At 39.8% G+C, this 14,344-nt stretch overlaps 1 protein-coding gene across 2 annotated transcripts; it reads left to right on the top strand.

Annotated features, from left to right (window-relative positions):
• The first annotated feature begins 2,952 nt into the window (after positions 1-2,952).
• Positions 2,953-5,170, top strand: TCEAL8 (transcription elongation factor A like 8). Of its 2 annotated transcripts, XM_021932479.2 has the most exons (3): positions 2,953-3,081; positions 3,482-3,554; positions 4,142-5,170. In XM_021932479.2, exon 3 carries the CDS (start codon positions 4,180-4,182, stop codon positions 4,531-4,533), a length of 354 nt encoding a protein of 117 aa, XP_021788171.2. In that variant the 5' UTR covers positions 2,953-3,081; positions 3,482-3,554; positions 4,142-4,179; the 3' UTR covers positions 4,534-5,170. The 2 variants fall into 2 exon arrangements, with proteins under 2 accessions (XP_021788171.2, XP_021788172.2); XM_021932480.2 differs by lacking the exon at positions 3,482-3,554 and having other exon boundaries at positions 2,961-3,081.
• The last annotated feature ends 9,174 nt before the right edge of the window (positions 5,171-14,344 follow it).

Here is a 14,344-nt window from a genome sequence, read left to right as displayed (position 1 = left end):
TGAGCTAACTAATCTCTACTGTGAGTATTTAGGAAGACAAGGTCAATAACCTTTGCCAATAGCTCCATAAACATGGTATTAGTATTGCTGTGGCTATGTGTAAAGCAGAATAAGTAAAGGAGAGTACAATAAAACTTCTGCTTCAATTTTGTGCAGGCAAAATGAAGTTTGTCTGTGAGCCAAATGGCAAATAGCTCTTTCTGAGACCCTGAGATGCCTGAGAGACCCACTGTTTAACAGTACTAGAACCACCAAAGAAGCATAATAGCTGGAGCCTGATGCTTGCTCCCTACCCTCAACTCACAGCTGACCATCTTTCTGGTTAGATACCCTCCACTCTCAACACACACACACACACACACACACACAGAAAGGTACAAGGTAACCTTTGTTAAGGGTTACACGAAAGGTGCAGATCTCATGTGCAGCAATGACAGAGGAGGGAGAGATCACTTCCAGCTTCAGAGGCTGGATGATCAGGTCTTGGCCTCTAAGAACGAGCAGGACCAGGATCTAGGAGGAAGAGGAGGGCAATCAGGAAGAAGAAAATGGCAAACAATGACAAAGAGAAAAGTATAAGGCATGCTTGGGCACAGTGACTAAGGGTTTAATACTATTATTTTTAAAATTTTTAATTTGATCTCACTGTTTCTGTAGACACTGAAGTAAGGGTTTATTTTGGATGGGGCAGAGAAGGAGATGATGAGGCTAGAAACATGTCCTGAGGCTCAATTCTGATGGAGGCTGAATGTCAAGATAAGGAGTGTAGGATTTATGTGGTGAGTGGTGGGGTTACCATCCAGGGTCACTGAGCAGGAGAATGACCATTGAAAGCAGGGACAAGGTAATGTGTAAGGTGGATTAAAGCGAGAGAGGGAGGCACTGGAGGCAGGAAGTCCAGAAGTGAAGCAATAAGGGCCTAAATCTGTACATGGATGTTTATAGCAGTTCTTTTCATAATTGCTTAGAGCTGGGTACAACTCAAATGTCCTTCAGCAGGTGAATGAATAAGCAAACTGTGGAATAGCTAAATAACAGAATACTACTCAGCAGAAAGAGAAGAATAAACTATTGATACATGCAACAACTTAAATGAATGTCCAGGGCATTATGCTGAGTGAAAGAAGCCAATCCCAAAAGAAGCCAGTGCACAGAAATTTGAAAATGAAATCATTTACATAATATTCTGAATAAGACAAAAGTATAGTAATGGGGAATATATTAGTGGTTGCCAGAGTTTAGGGAAGGCAGTAAAATAGGACTACGAGAGACAGCATGCAGGAGTTTCTGGGGGTGATTGAACTGTGATCTGATTGCAGTGGTGGTTAAACAAATCCATACATTGGTTAAACTTCATAGAAGTGTACACACACACAAAGTCCATTTTGCTGCTAATAATTTTTCTTTTAAAAGATCAGAGTTGTTCCTCACTGAATTGGTTACATTTAAAAGAGTGGAAACATTTGGTGATAGGTAGTGATTAAATATTTATAATTTGCTAGTTATATTTATATTAAAAAACTCTCTCTCAAACAATAGAACATTTATCCCTCAAATGTGGAAGAAATTTGTCATGCTTCAACTATGAATCATTAAGTCCAAAAAATATTTATTTTTTCCAACCCTTCCTTTCTCTTCTCTGGTGGGTGTTATTGTTGACTGAGGTATCCTGCTGTGACCACCCTAGACAAAAGACCCCGTCTGCCTTCTTCTGACTCTCCAGCTGGCTCCATTGGCCAGAATGCCACTCCAGGCACCACCATCCTTCCAAGTACCAGTGGATTCTGAGTTGCAGGGATATCAGTTTCCTGTTTAATATTAGTTTTTACAGCAATGTTGTTCTCTTTGCTTTCTAATCATAACAATTATGCATGTCAATAGTTCTTTTAATGGGACACAGTGGATGATACCAGACTATCTCAAGAGTGCCATGAATGAATGAAAATGCCACGCAAAGAAGCCTCATGCCTGATGGTGAGATACAGGGAACTCTTTCTTTTCTGAGTGTTTCATGAATATATGAGTTATTTCCCAACAACAAAATGTTTTCCAAGAAACATTTTTCTTTGAGTTCCAAAAGAAGTTTACTCAGTGGAAAGCAAGCTTTTCTGTGGACTTATCTGATTAACAAGATACTGAATCCTACAGGGGAAATGGGGAGGAAGTCTGCCTGAAGTCTCCAAGTGAAACCTTAGTGGATGCCACCATCAATGAAAAAGATCAGACATCGAACACTTGATAACTTGAGTTCTGCCAGAAATAGAAAGAGTAGTAGATTACCTATACAAAATTGCCAACAAGAGAAAACTGGGCCTCCTTCCACACATTAATTTGGGAGTCAATTTTTTAAGTGCCATTTGGTAAGATTTTAAAAAATTCTAACACATCAATATGTTGTGAATACTGTCATTTCATTTCCAGCCATTAGAAAACTTTTCCAAAGTCTTACACATTGACATAACTAATTTATCCTCCATATTAAGTGTTACATATTGCTTATGAGGCATCCGTTTTCTGATACCATTTTTAAAAGTACGCTGATCGCTGAAAACATAGAACACAACAGAAAACTATTCAAAAGGACTAGTCAAATCCTCCACTTTCAACCTTAGATTCTTTTCCAGCCCCGCTTCCCGATCTACCACCTTTGCCCATTTCAATGCTGGATAGGATTCCAGGGGAAATGGTGGACTGTAGGGGTCTTGGAGGAGGGGAGGTGAGAGTATTGGGAGCCGGAGAAAGAGATGATTCCCCAAAGAAGGAGAAATGATCGATTACCCCTAAAAGGCTGATCCTCCTGGTAATCTGAGAAAGGCGAATAAATACTCCAGGGAGAAGATAACAGTTTATTGTCTCTGATTGGTAAATACGAAAAAAGATTGACAGTATCAAGTGGAGGGAACGCAGAGGGCGGGCTGCAGTGTTAATGGGAGGGGTAACTGGGGACTCGAGCTCAGTGATGACGCGACTCTCACGTGACCAGGAGTCGACGTGTGCAGAAGTCCTTATAGTCCAGGGCCTGTTTCCCTGTAGCAGCTCCCTATTGCTGGAGAAGGAGAAAAGTGCCCAAGATCCTTTCAGGTTAGTATAAAGGTGGGCGCTGACCTGGAGACCCTGGGGTCGAGGAGGCTGAGAGCAGAAAGCAAGCGGGGCCGGCACTGCTTTCCTCACTGCTGTTCCGCCAAACTCCCATTTTGTGCAGGAAATTTGGGGCTGTTTGGTGGGGGATGGCGGGTGGAGAGAGAGAAGGGTAGTTAATTAAGGGTCCTGAGAGAGAGACATAGAAACTGTTTGGAAGAAACTTGCTTTTCCTACTCCCTGCTTGCAGAAAAACGGTGGGCACGGATGAGGGCGGGGTTGCCATAAAAGGAGGGCGAGGATGAGGACGTGGGAAACTTTACACCAACAAGGCCTAGAATCATGAAAGAGACCCGTGATCCAGGTACTAGCCTGCTCACCAAACACTCCCATCTGTCTGCAGGATATTTGGTTTTTTGGGCGCGACACAAATCGAGGTGAGGGAAGAGAGAGGAAAATCCCCTGAATCCCTGCAGGTCAGTTTTTGTAAAGGTGCAATTGCTTCGGGTCTCTTTGGGTGGGGGTGGAAGTGTGAGTGACACCAAAGCACATCCCGGGGTCGCAGCAGCCTCTCCCCATCCGGATTAAGCGCCAGAGGCCGGTGCCGAGCCTGCAGCGGAAATGAGGCGGGGGAGGGGGAGGTTTAAGAGACGCTGAACTGGGAGGGGAGACCAGAGACTGGACCAACCCTCTCAGGTGAGAGGCTGGAGGTTGAGAGGGCTTGGGAAAGTCTGAAGGGCGGGAGTGTTGGAAACCAGAGGCGGGAGAAGGGTTAATTGCTTCCGTACTGCTCCCATTTCAGTATTAGGAGAGGCTTGTAGCAGGGCCTGCTGGGAAGATGGTGGGCAGGAGCAGGAGGAGAAAGATGGAGCTGGAACTAAAGGGGGCGGGAAGGGAGGTGGAGTCAGGGGAGTTCTGAGCCTGAGGATCCAGCTTTCTCTAGTTGGAAAACTTTTGACAATTAGGGTACTGAGTCAGAAAAGGCCAGTCGCTATGGGACCCCATACTCTGGTTGCTGGTCTGTTTGCCTGGAATCTAGTAGTTTTGTTTCCTTGTTTTCTAGGATTAATTTATTCAAAAAGGAAATTAAAAATACTCAATATGCAAAAGTCTTGTGAAGAAAATGAGGGAAAACCACAGAACATGCCAAAGGCCGAGGAAGATCGCCCTTTGGAGGATGTACCACAGGAGGCAGAAGGAAATCCTCAACCTTCCGAAGAAGGTATAAGCCAGGAGGCAGAAGGAAACCCCAGAGGAGAGCCGAATCAACCTGGCCAGGGATTTAAAGAGGACACACCCGTTAGGCATTTGAACCCTGAAGAAATGATAAGAGGAGTAGGTGAGCTTGAAAGGCTTAGGGAAGAGATAAGAAGAGTAAGAAACAAGTTTGTGATGATGCATTGGAAGCAAAGACATTCACGCAGCCGTCCTTATCCTGTGTGCTTTAGGCCTTGAATTCATTTTTGCCTAATATTAAAATCTGGCCCCAGCTTTCTTTCTGTTAGCATTTTCTGATGTATCTTTGACCTCCATTTTACTTTTAATAATCTGATGAAATTTTGTTTTAGATAGTTTCCTTGGTACCAGCATCTCATTGGATTTTGGATTTTGACCCATTTTCCAGGTCTATTTTTCAATTGGAAACTTTCACACATTTGCATGGGAATGTGTTCATTCCATGTTGTAAAGTGAAACATAACAGGTTATGGCAAAGCAGCATATTTAATATCAGCTCACATATATAGGATAAAATTCCAAACTTTGTGTGTGTGCGTGTGTGTATACATACATCCATATAACATATATCAAAAACTTAACCAAGCTTATTTCTGTGTGGTGTGAAATTTTATTTGTTTTCTTCTTTTTATTCTTTTTGCTTATATTATATGTGCTTTTTAATGAACACGTGTCTCACACACAAAAAGAATTAAGGATTTTTTTTACAAGTAAGAGTCAAATAATTTGCAACCAGCTTATGAGGGCAATGGGGGCACCTAAACTCTTGATGAAAGAACAATAAAAAAGAAATGTAAACCTTCAATTACCTCTGGATCTCTTAGCCAGAGGAATAAACTGGCAATTATTACAGATACACACGTTTAAGACTCAGTCTTTTCATGGGGAAAATATTTGCTTCACGGGGCTGCAGTGGGGAAGAAATGAGGCAGTAACAGTTGTGCTCAGTGGGATCTCGTTCCCACTCGTGCGTACGGAATCCCAACCCACTATAGAAGCACCAATATTTAAGGGAGGGCCTGGCATGACGCGACTTGTACTCAGGAACAAGTCCAGTAGGCAGAGGTGGGGGTTCCCTATCAGTCCTCTGCTAGTGAACCCTATCTCCTCCCTTGGGTCCTGCCATGCCTGCCTAACATTGCTGCCTCTTCTGCTGAATGCTGTGCTCTCTGCTGGCCCCACTCCTGCTGATGCACTGCAGTCCTTGAGGGCCAAAACTCCACCGAGTTCCCTGGAGTCCTCAGTAGGTTGAACTCTCACTGTCTTCTAAAGCTTCTCTCTGCTTTATAGTGATACTTAACACAGGTGGGACTTCTCTAGGGTTGCTTGGGCCACAATGTCCTTCGGAGCCCTTAGCAAAACAACCCCTTCTGTTTTCAATCACAAGACCCTTCCTCTCCACAGGAGTCAGATGTGATGACTCCATCTGGGATTTGGACTGGGGTATAAGTTTGAGTCAAAGACATCATGTTGTAATCACAGTTTTTGCTCTAAGTCTAAGGAATGAGGATTTGTCCTCTTGGGATGATCTCTTCCTGAAGGCTCCTGGGCAGGCTTTACTAGTTCAGAAGACTGTTGGGGAACATATATAAATTACACAAAGTGATGCAGGGAACAGATTTAAGGAACAGTCCCCTTAATTCCATCTCTTCTCCTGTTGACCTGTGGTTAAAAAAAACTTTCAAAGTCGGTAAGAACCTTATAAATGTACTTCAAGTAGAATACTATTATATAAATGTTAGAGATTATATTTCCCCTGTAGAACAAGCAAAGACTACCTCTTCCTCTTGGTATCCCACATATGGATACTTGTAGGTGTTTAGCTGGCACATTGTGTTTTAATATTTAATTGATTTTTTGATTGCTACTAAGAGCTAGCAGGTTTGTCCAAATCAGATTACTCGCTGAATAATCTACAAGTATTTTTCTTTCTCTAGAGTTATGACAAGCAATTCCAAGAAGAAACAGGGCAGAGAATAGATTGTACTCCAAATGTTTTATTATCAAAGTATCTCACATAATCACCTGCATCAGAATCTGCTGGGGAGTATCTTGAAAATGCTGATGTCTGGGCCCCACATAAGGCCCACTGACCCACATTTTCTGGAGGTAGGCTGTAAAATTATAGCTTGCAAACTCCTGCAGGTGATAATGATATGGATTGAAGAATGAGAACCACTAGTAATACAATATGCTTTTCGTTATTACAAATATTAACTACAAAATAATTGGCAGGAAATCTTGGTGAATGCTTGCTGACATTCAGGAAATAGAAGGCCTATACAGGCATTTACTGTTTTAAGTATGAATTTTTAAAGGAAAAGATGGACACATCTATACATAAAATTTGTAAGGTTCCTATTAACAATGAAAGACAAGATAAAAAGCTAGGGGGAGGAATGTAACATAAGATGCCTTTTTATTGAGTGAACACCATGTTTAGCCATGCATTGCCTCCTCCCAGTATGAGTAAAATGTATCAGAAATAAATTCAAAATTACCTTTTAGTAATCATCTCAAAAAAGCAATTGAGCCAACCCTGCACCCTTGGCTTTCTTCTGTTTCTATTTTTTCACTATATGATGTCGTTTTCAGGGAATCTTCATGTCTCCAGACCATTCTTCAAGGTGATGGCAGCCTGATAGGTGCTGGTCGAACTGGAATTCTAACTGGAGTGAGATAAAGTTCCAGGTTCACCAGAACCAGTTTTACGAGAGGATAAATCCTCCCCCCAGCCCTCAGAGGGTGGTGCTCAGACAGGATGTTAAAGGGTTGGCCCGAGCAAGACTTCTGACTTTGTCCTTCCACTCTAGTCTGCAGCAGGTACTAGGCTGTCCTAAGGCTAACGGCCAGGCTATCCTGAACAGACATATGTGGAGGAGGATGACTGTCCTATTTCAGGTCAGAGCACTTTGCCTTTCCCTCCTTCTCCCTTTCTCTTCTGGGGAACATTTTGTAGGGAAAAAGAAAAAGCTCCATAACTTCCCAGTTGAAAACATTGGTTGGGATAATCTTTGAGCAAGCAGATGTCTGAACAGGTCTGACCAGGTAACTTGGGGTTGAAGCAGAAGGGTCTGACCCTTCTCTCAGAGTCCAGTGAAGTAGCCCACAAGACAACTGGGGCAAAAACAGAGTTAGACAGCACACAAAACCTCACCCATCCCTCTCCCACCCACCTTGTGCAGACTCCTAGAAAGGCCTCGATGTGCCCTGGCCTGTTTGGTTGGTTCTGCAAGGACTTTAGCTCTGTGTCTTCCTGGTGCAGAGCATCTGATGCCTGAGCCAGCCCAGGCCCTGAAGCACAGGAGACACCAGGTAAAGGGAACTTGCAAAGACATGTGGTCTTATAACTCAGGAGAAAATGGGTGTCCCCTCCTATCTGAAAACCCACTTGCACTGCAGGCCCAGCTCACGACTTGGGGGTCAGGACAGTCAACTGCGAATTGGTGTGAAGATGCCTTTTTAAGGCATTGATCATGCAGAAAGTAATCCAACTGTGAGCCTTATTCTTTAGGTCTGTCATCTGAGGAAACATTACGAAATTTCTGACAGCCTAAAGGATTGTTTGAACAATAAGACAAAGATGAAATTCAAATCCTTGGGTTTAGGAAGGAAAAAAGTGATTTAAGTATATGGCCGTAGTGTCGGATAAACCTGGGTTCCAGTTTGGGCTCTTCTCCTTATTGGTATGTGACCTTGTATAAATTATTTATCCTCTTTCTTGGAAGATAACTACCTTCTCGGAGACCTGGTCATTCATGGGGCCCTCAGACATAAGACTCTTAGATCAAACAGAAAATGTCCTCTCCACCACCATCATTGCTGTCAACATCATCATCATCATCATCATCATCATCATCCAGGGATGGTGTTGAGTAAATATTCAATGGATTTTGGTTGGGGACAGGTCACATACTGAGAAGATTTGACATAATCAGTTACTTTGCCCTGGAAGTCCATCATCTAAAAAGGTGGACCCAATATAATAGGAAAAGAATTGGACTTCCTGTTCATAAGAAGTGTGAGGTCAAATTGGTACATTCATCTATACAATGAGTATGACCATATATAACCTACAAGACTGTATTGTGAGAAATAATGCAGAAAACTGTATGAAATGCCTGGCATATAATAGGACTTCAGAGAATGTTAGATCTGCAGTAATCATTATTATCAGTGTCATCATCATCATCATTGTCATCAGATGATGTTAAGATAATATTCAAATAGGAACTGAAAAAGTCTATGCTTTCTTGACCCCATGCCACCCTTCTAAAGCAAAAGCCTAATCTCATTCCTTTCATCCAACCTCCTTTCTTGCATAAAAGAAGCAACTTTTATATAAGCTAAATATAATAATGGTCATTCATTTGGAATTGAAAAACAATAATTGAATTCTATAAGCATTTACATTATTTATGCACTCCAATGCTGTTTATTGCAGGATGAGAAAAAAATTCCTCCACATTTCCATTTTATTTAGTTACCTGCCAGAAAAATTTCAAATCATAAGGAAAAATCTTAACTATCATGAATTGCAAAATATAATATAGAAATATATCATTAACATGGAAAAAACCTGCTTAAGAACACACACGCACGCACACACAGTTTAAGGATAAATATCAAAATACTTGAAGTGGATATTTCTAGATGGCATTATTATGGGAAATTTGTAGTTTCATCTTCATCCTCTGTATTTCCAGTTTTATTTTTTTCAATGAGCATGTGGAGCTTTTATAATTAGAAAAAAAGTCATAAAGTTGAAAACAGTGTAATTCCGTTTCTCCTTTTGCTTTAGCTGATATAGGGACTGTTGGCTCTTCCAATTCATCATTTGCTACCTGTTTCATCTTACTTCTAAGAATAACCTGGTAAAATGTCAGATTTCTGTGGGTCCTGGCTTGCTACTTTTCCTTGTCAACTAAATTTATGATGTAGTTCTGTCTTTGGTCACATGGTGGCAATTCATAACTACTTTCTAAATATTCTCCAATAAATTTATGTTAATTTTCAAAAATATACAGTAGTAATAAACATAAATTTCAAAGACCATTATGAAACTGATTTCCAGTACCGCTTTAAAAATATGTAAGTGTAGAGAAATAATGGAGGGCTATGCCTTTAGTTGCATTTTCTTGAGGCTCCCAAGTTCACATTTCATTTATTTACTCGTTCAACAAATATTTACTGGAAGCCTACAATGTGTAAAACTGTGCTAGCCAAAATCCATTCATGCATTGTAAACTTTTCTCCTTAAACCTCTATATTCAACTGCCTGCTCAAATTGACCACTTGGACCAAGATAATGTTATCCAGCCATATGGACATGACCCTGCATGGACACATACTCATCACTTTTAGCCAATCTATCCCTTAAAACTGGAGGTTCACCATGTAAAGTGGAGGCAGTATGAAAACGCAGGGAAAGCCTGGGATTGAGAGTCAGGAAAATCTGTTGAAATGGCCATTTTCTTACTTCAGAACTCTTGTAATTGATCAACAGGATTCTTGGTAACCCAGAAAGTAGATTAATAACATGGCTTATTATACATGGTTTTAAAATAAAAGACATACCTATATTATCTAGGATTGAGAGTAAAAATTTCTATTATGCATTTCACAACCATTGATATAGATGATTTCCAAGGCCTGCTTCTTGTAGTTTTGACATTTATTGAGCTCCTGCTAACTGCTTTGGCCTTTGACTAGGTCTTAACATAGTGTACAAAACAAAGTTTCTGCCTTCATGATACTTATATTCCAATTTACACTCTTTTAAAAAATGAGGTAAAATTCACATACAGGGAAATGCACAGATCTTAAGTGTGCAATTATATACAATTAACTGTGTAAAATAGAATATTTCTAATCACTCCAGGAAGTTTCCTGTCCCTCTTCCCAGCCACCTTTTCTCCAATAACCACTTAGGTTATTTCTACAAATTTTTCTGTTGTAGAACTTCAGATAATTGGAATCACACAGTATATATTCATTTGTGTCCAGCATCTTTCACTCAGTATAAGGTTTTTAAGATTCATCCTTATAATTTTAGGTATTAGTTGTTTATTCTTTTAAAAAATTATTGTTGTATAGTACTGCATAGTGTGAATATATAAAAATTTGGTATATCTATTCAAGATGTTATTGGACATATGAGTTGTATCCATTTTTGTCTATTATAAATATAACTACTGTGAGCATTCTTGTGAAAGCTTGTTTGTGAATATATGTTTTCATTTCTCTTGGGAAATACTTAGGAGTGGAATTTCTGCATTATAGAAAAGGCAAACATTTAATTTGATATGAAATTGCTAAACAGTTTTCCAAAGTGGTTGTACCATTTCATACTACCAATGTATGAGAATCTCAGTTGTTCAACATCCTCAGCAAAGTATCAATGTCATGAAAGAAAGATGGATAGAGAACTGTTCTAGATTAAAAGACATACCAACTACATGTAGTGTTTGAATAAGGATTGTAGGTTATATAATGGTATTATATAAATTTTAAATTTTATGAATGTGATAATTGTATTGTTGTTTAGGAGAGTGTCCTTGTTGTCAGGAGATAAAATGCTGGAGTATTATGATGATGTCTACATCATCTATAGTTGGTTTTCAAATAGTTCAGCAAAGTTAAATATATATATTATATATTTATATATATATATATAGAGAGAGATAAAGCAATTGGCAAAATATTAACTGGCGAACACAGTCTAGATGAAGAAATTTAAAGTATATTTCAATTTACTTTATTATCCTTGAAACATTCTGTCGGTCTGAATTGTTGTCAAAACAAAACTTTGATGGGGAGGGAGGCAATGATATCTGTCAGCCTTCCAGAAGAAAAGGTGGTTGAATGAGAACAAGCATAAGATTGACAAATTAGGTTATATGAAATCATGAAAAGATAGCTTGCTGTAACACCTTTATAGAGTAACAAAAAGAGAGAGACAGCAGGTTGATGCCTGCTTCTGGTGGTAGTTTAAGAAATCATTCTATAGGCCGGCTTATTGAAACAGACCACCACATGTCATCAAGACTTTTTGTAAGAATTAAAATAGCAGTATTTATATATTATAGATATGATCTGATTCCTGTGGGAAGAAGAGAGTTGGGGAGCTTGAGAATTTCTTAATATCAATTTAGGTAGACTGGAAGCAACCATAAAGAATTATGACAAAAAAGATAATGTTCTAGTAAGAAAAACCTAGTTTATTGTATCAGACTTTGACGTGGAAAGACAATGTGTGAGCTGCTTTGCCAGCAACGAGAACATATATTGATATATTGGTCACAGGGACCAAGGCTGGCCTTGTCCCATTCAACCACCATCTATTATGGGATGAAAACAGTGATCTGCAGCTCCAGAACAAGTGTTCAGAAAGAGAGTGGAAGGAAACTTAAGAATGATAGGAATGAAGTATCGGGTGGTGTGAAGATGTAGGAAGGATGGGAATAGAGCAAAACTCCAAAGTAAAAGTAACATAATCTGTATTTACACAAGGACCAGAGGTGAAACTGGATTCAGACTAAAAATGTATCAGGGATATAGTATAGTAATCCCTCAGGACATAAAGTTGTTTCCCAAGAGCTATATTTTTCCTCCAATCTTCTAAACATTCCACAAGTGGAGTTCATCTCCAAAAACAGCTGATATAAGAATACATGAAAGTATTCTCCACAAGTCACTTTCTTTTTGTCTTACAGAAGTCTACTTTTGCAGAATGAGGATTTCCCAAAGAAATATCAATTTCATAGTGTTGTTTTAAGGATTATTGAATGTGATATCTTTTTATATGGTATTCTGGAGTCATTCTTTTATGTGATGGGACAATACTTCAGGTAGGGACACCAGGAAGGAGCTGTTGCAGTAGTTTATGGGAGGTAAAAACAACAGGTCTTGGTGGTTGATTGGATGTGAACACTAAGAAAGTCTGGCGTGGGGAACTAGTTGAATCTTGGTGTCATTAATATAGATAGAGACCCAAAGTGAGATTTGAGGTGCAGTGAGAGAACTGAAAGAGAAGATTATATTTACTTCAAAGTGAGATATTTGAGTGTCAAAGTTCAAAATAAGTTGGGTAAAATATTATGGAGCTCAAAAGAGAGATATATGCTGGAGATGCAGATTTGGGAGTCAATGCTTAATATGGTACTGAAAGCCATAAGATATTTGAACATTGTGGTAGGCTAATGATGTCCCCCAAAGATATCCACGTCCCAATCCTTGGACTAGGTTAATTTTATCTTATGTGGTAAAAGGGACTTTGCAGATGTGATTAAGTTAAAGATCTTGAGATGGGGAGATTACTCTGGTGGGCCCTAAATACAATCACAAGTGTCCCTTATAGAGAGAGGCAGAGGGAGATTTCACTTCAGAAGTAAAAAACCCAATACAATAATGGAAGCAGAACCTATAGTAATGAAACCACAAGCCAAAAAATGCTGCCAGAACCAAAGCTGGAAGAAGAAAGGTACAGAAGGAACCAGCCCTGCCAACACCTTGAATTTAGCCTTGTAAGACTCAATTTACAGTTCTGTCTTCCAGAACTGTAAAACAACAAATTTCTGTTGTTTTAAGCCACCAAATTGATGGTCATTTGTTACAGCAGCAATAGAAACCTAATACAAACATCTTGAGAAAGAAGAAAAGGTCTATGAAAGAATACCTGAAGGGTACTGATATTTCAGTTGGGTTACAATATAGTTTATTGGCTATGACCACAAGCAGTGGTGTCAAAGAGATCTGTATTCAAATTCAACTCTATACTCACTAGCTATGTGACTTTGTACAAGTTACTTAAATGATATATTGAGTTTTTCTACCTGTAAAATTGGGATAATAATAGCATATACCTCAAGGGACTTTTGTCAGGATTAAATGCTAATATCCAATTAATGTACTTTGTACATAGCAAGTGATTCATAAGTGGTTGCTTTGGAGATGCAAGTGTGTTAGCATGATTTACAGCTGATAATCACTGTGTAGTTAATAAATGTTTTTAATGTGGCGATAAACCAACACTGAATGCTATTCTTTTAGAGAAGTTGTATTGAATTATCCATCTCAGTTCAGCAATGTAAGAGACTATATGAAGGCTTGGGACCAAAGCCTGCATTGTTAAAAATAATGCATCTGGGCTGGGCGCGGTGGCTCACGCCTGTAATCCTAGCACTTTGGGAGGCCGAGGTGGGTGGATCACGAGGTCAAGAGATCAAGACCATCCTGGCCAACATGTTGAAACTCCGTCTCTACTAAAAACACAAAAATTAGCTGGGTGTGGCGCTCCTGTAGTCCCAGCTACTCGGGAGGCTGAAGTAGGATAATCGCTTGAACTGGGAGGCAGAGGTTGCAGTGAGCCAAGATAGCCCCGCTGCACTCCAGCCTGGTGACAGAGCAAGACTCCATCTCAAACAAACAAACAAACAAATAGATAAATAAATAAATAAATAAATAAATAAATAAATAAATAAACAATGCATCTGGCCAGGCATGGTGGCTCTTGCCTGTAATCCCAGCGCTTTGGGAGGCCAAGGCGGGTGGATCTTTTGCGGTCAGGAGTTTGAGACCAGCCTGGCCAGCATAGCGAAACCCCATCTCTACTAAAAATAAAAAAAAAAAAAAAAAAAGAAAATTAGCCGGGTGTGGTGGCACATGCTTGTAATCCCAGCTACTTGAGAGGCTGAGGCAGGAGAATCACTTAAGTCTGGGAGGTGTGGAGGTTGCCAGAGCCAAGATCACATCACTGCACTCCAGCCTGTGGTAGAGGGAGACTCTATCTCAAATAAATAAATAAATAAATAAATAAATAAATAAATAAATAAAGCATCTATGTGGACTGCTCTCTCTCTCTCTCTTTCTCTCTCTCTCTCTCGCTCTCTGTGAGTGTGTGTGTGTGTGTGTGTGCATGTGTGTGTTGCATTTGTACTTTTGGGACCAAACAGGCCAAAATGCAGCTTGTTGAGGATTTGAGACAGTAGTAAAATCTTTTTCTACTTTGATAGTTACTTTATATCTGTGA

This window comes from Papio anubis, unplaced genomic scaffold (genome assembly GCF_008728515.1).
Source record: "Papio anubis isolate 15944 unplaced genomic scaffold, Panubis1.0 scaffold162, whole genome shotgun sequence".
In the NCBI taxonomy this organism is placed as follows: Eukaryota; Metazoa; Chordata; class Mammalia; order Primates; family Cercopithecidae; genus Papio; species Papio anubis.
The sequence above is the reverse complement of the archived record's forward strand: the minus strand, read 5'-3'. Positions and strand labels throughout refer to the sequence as shown.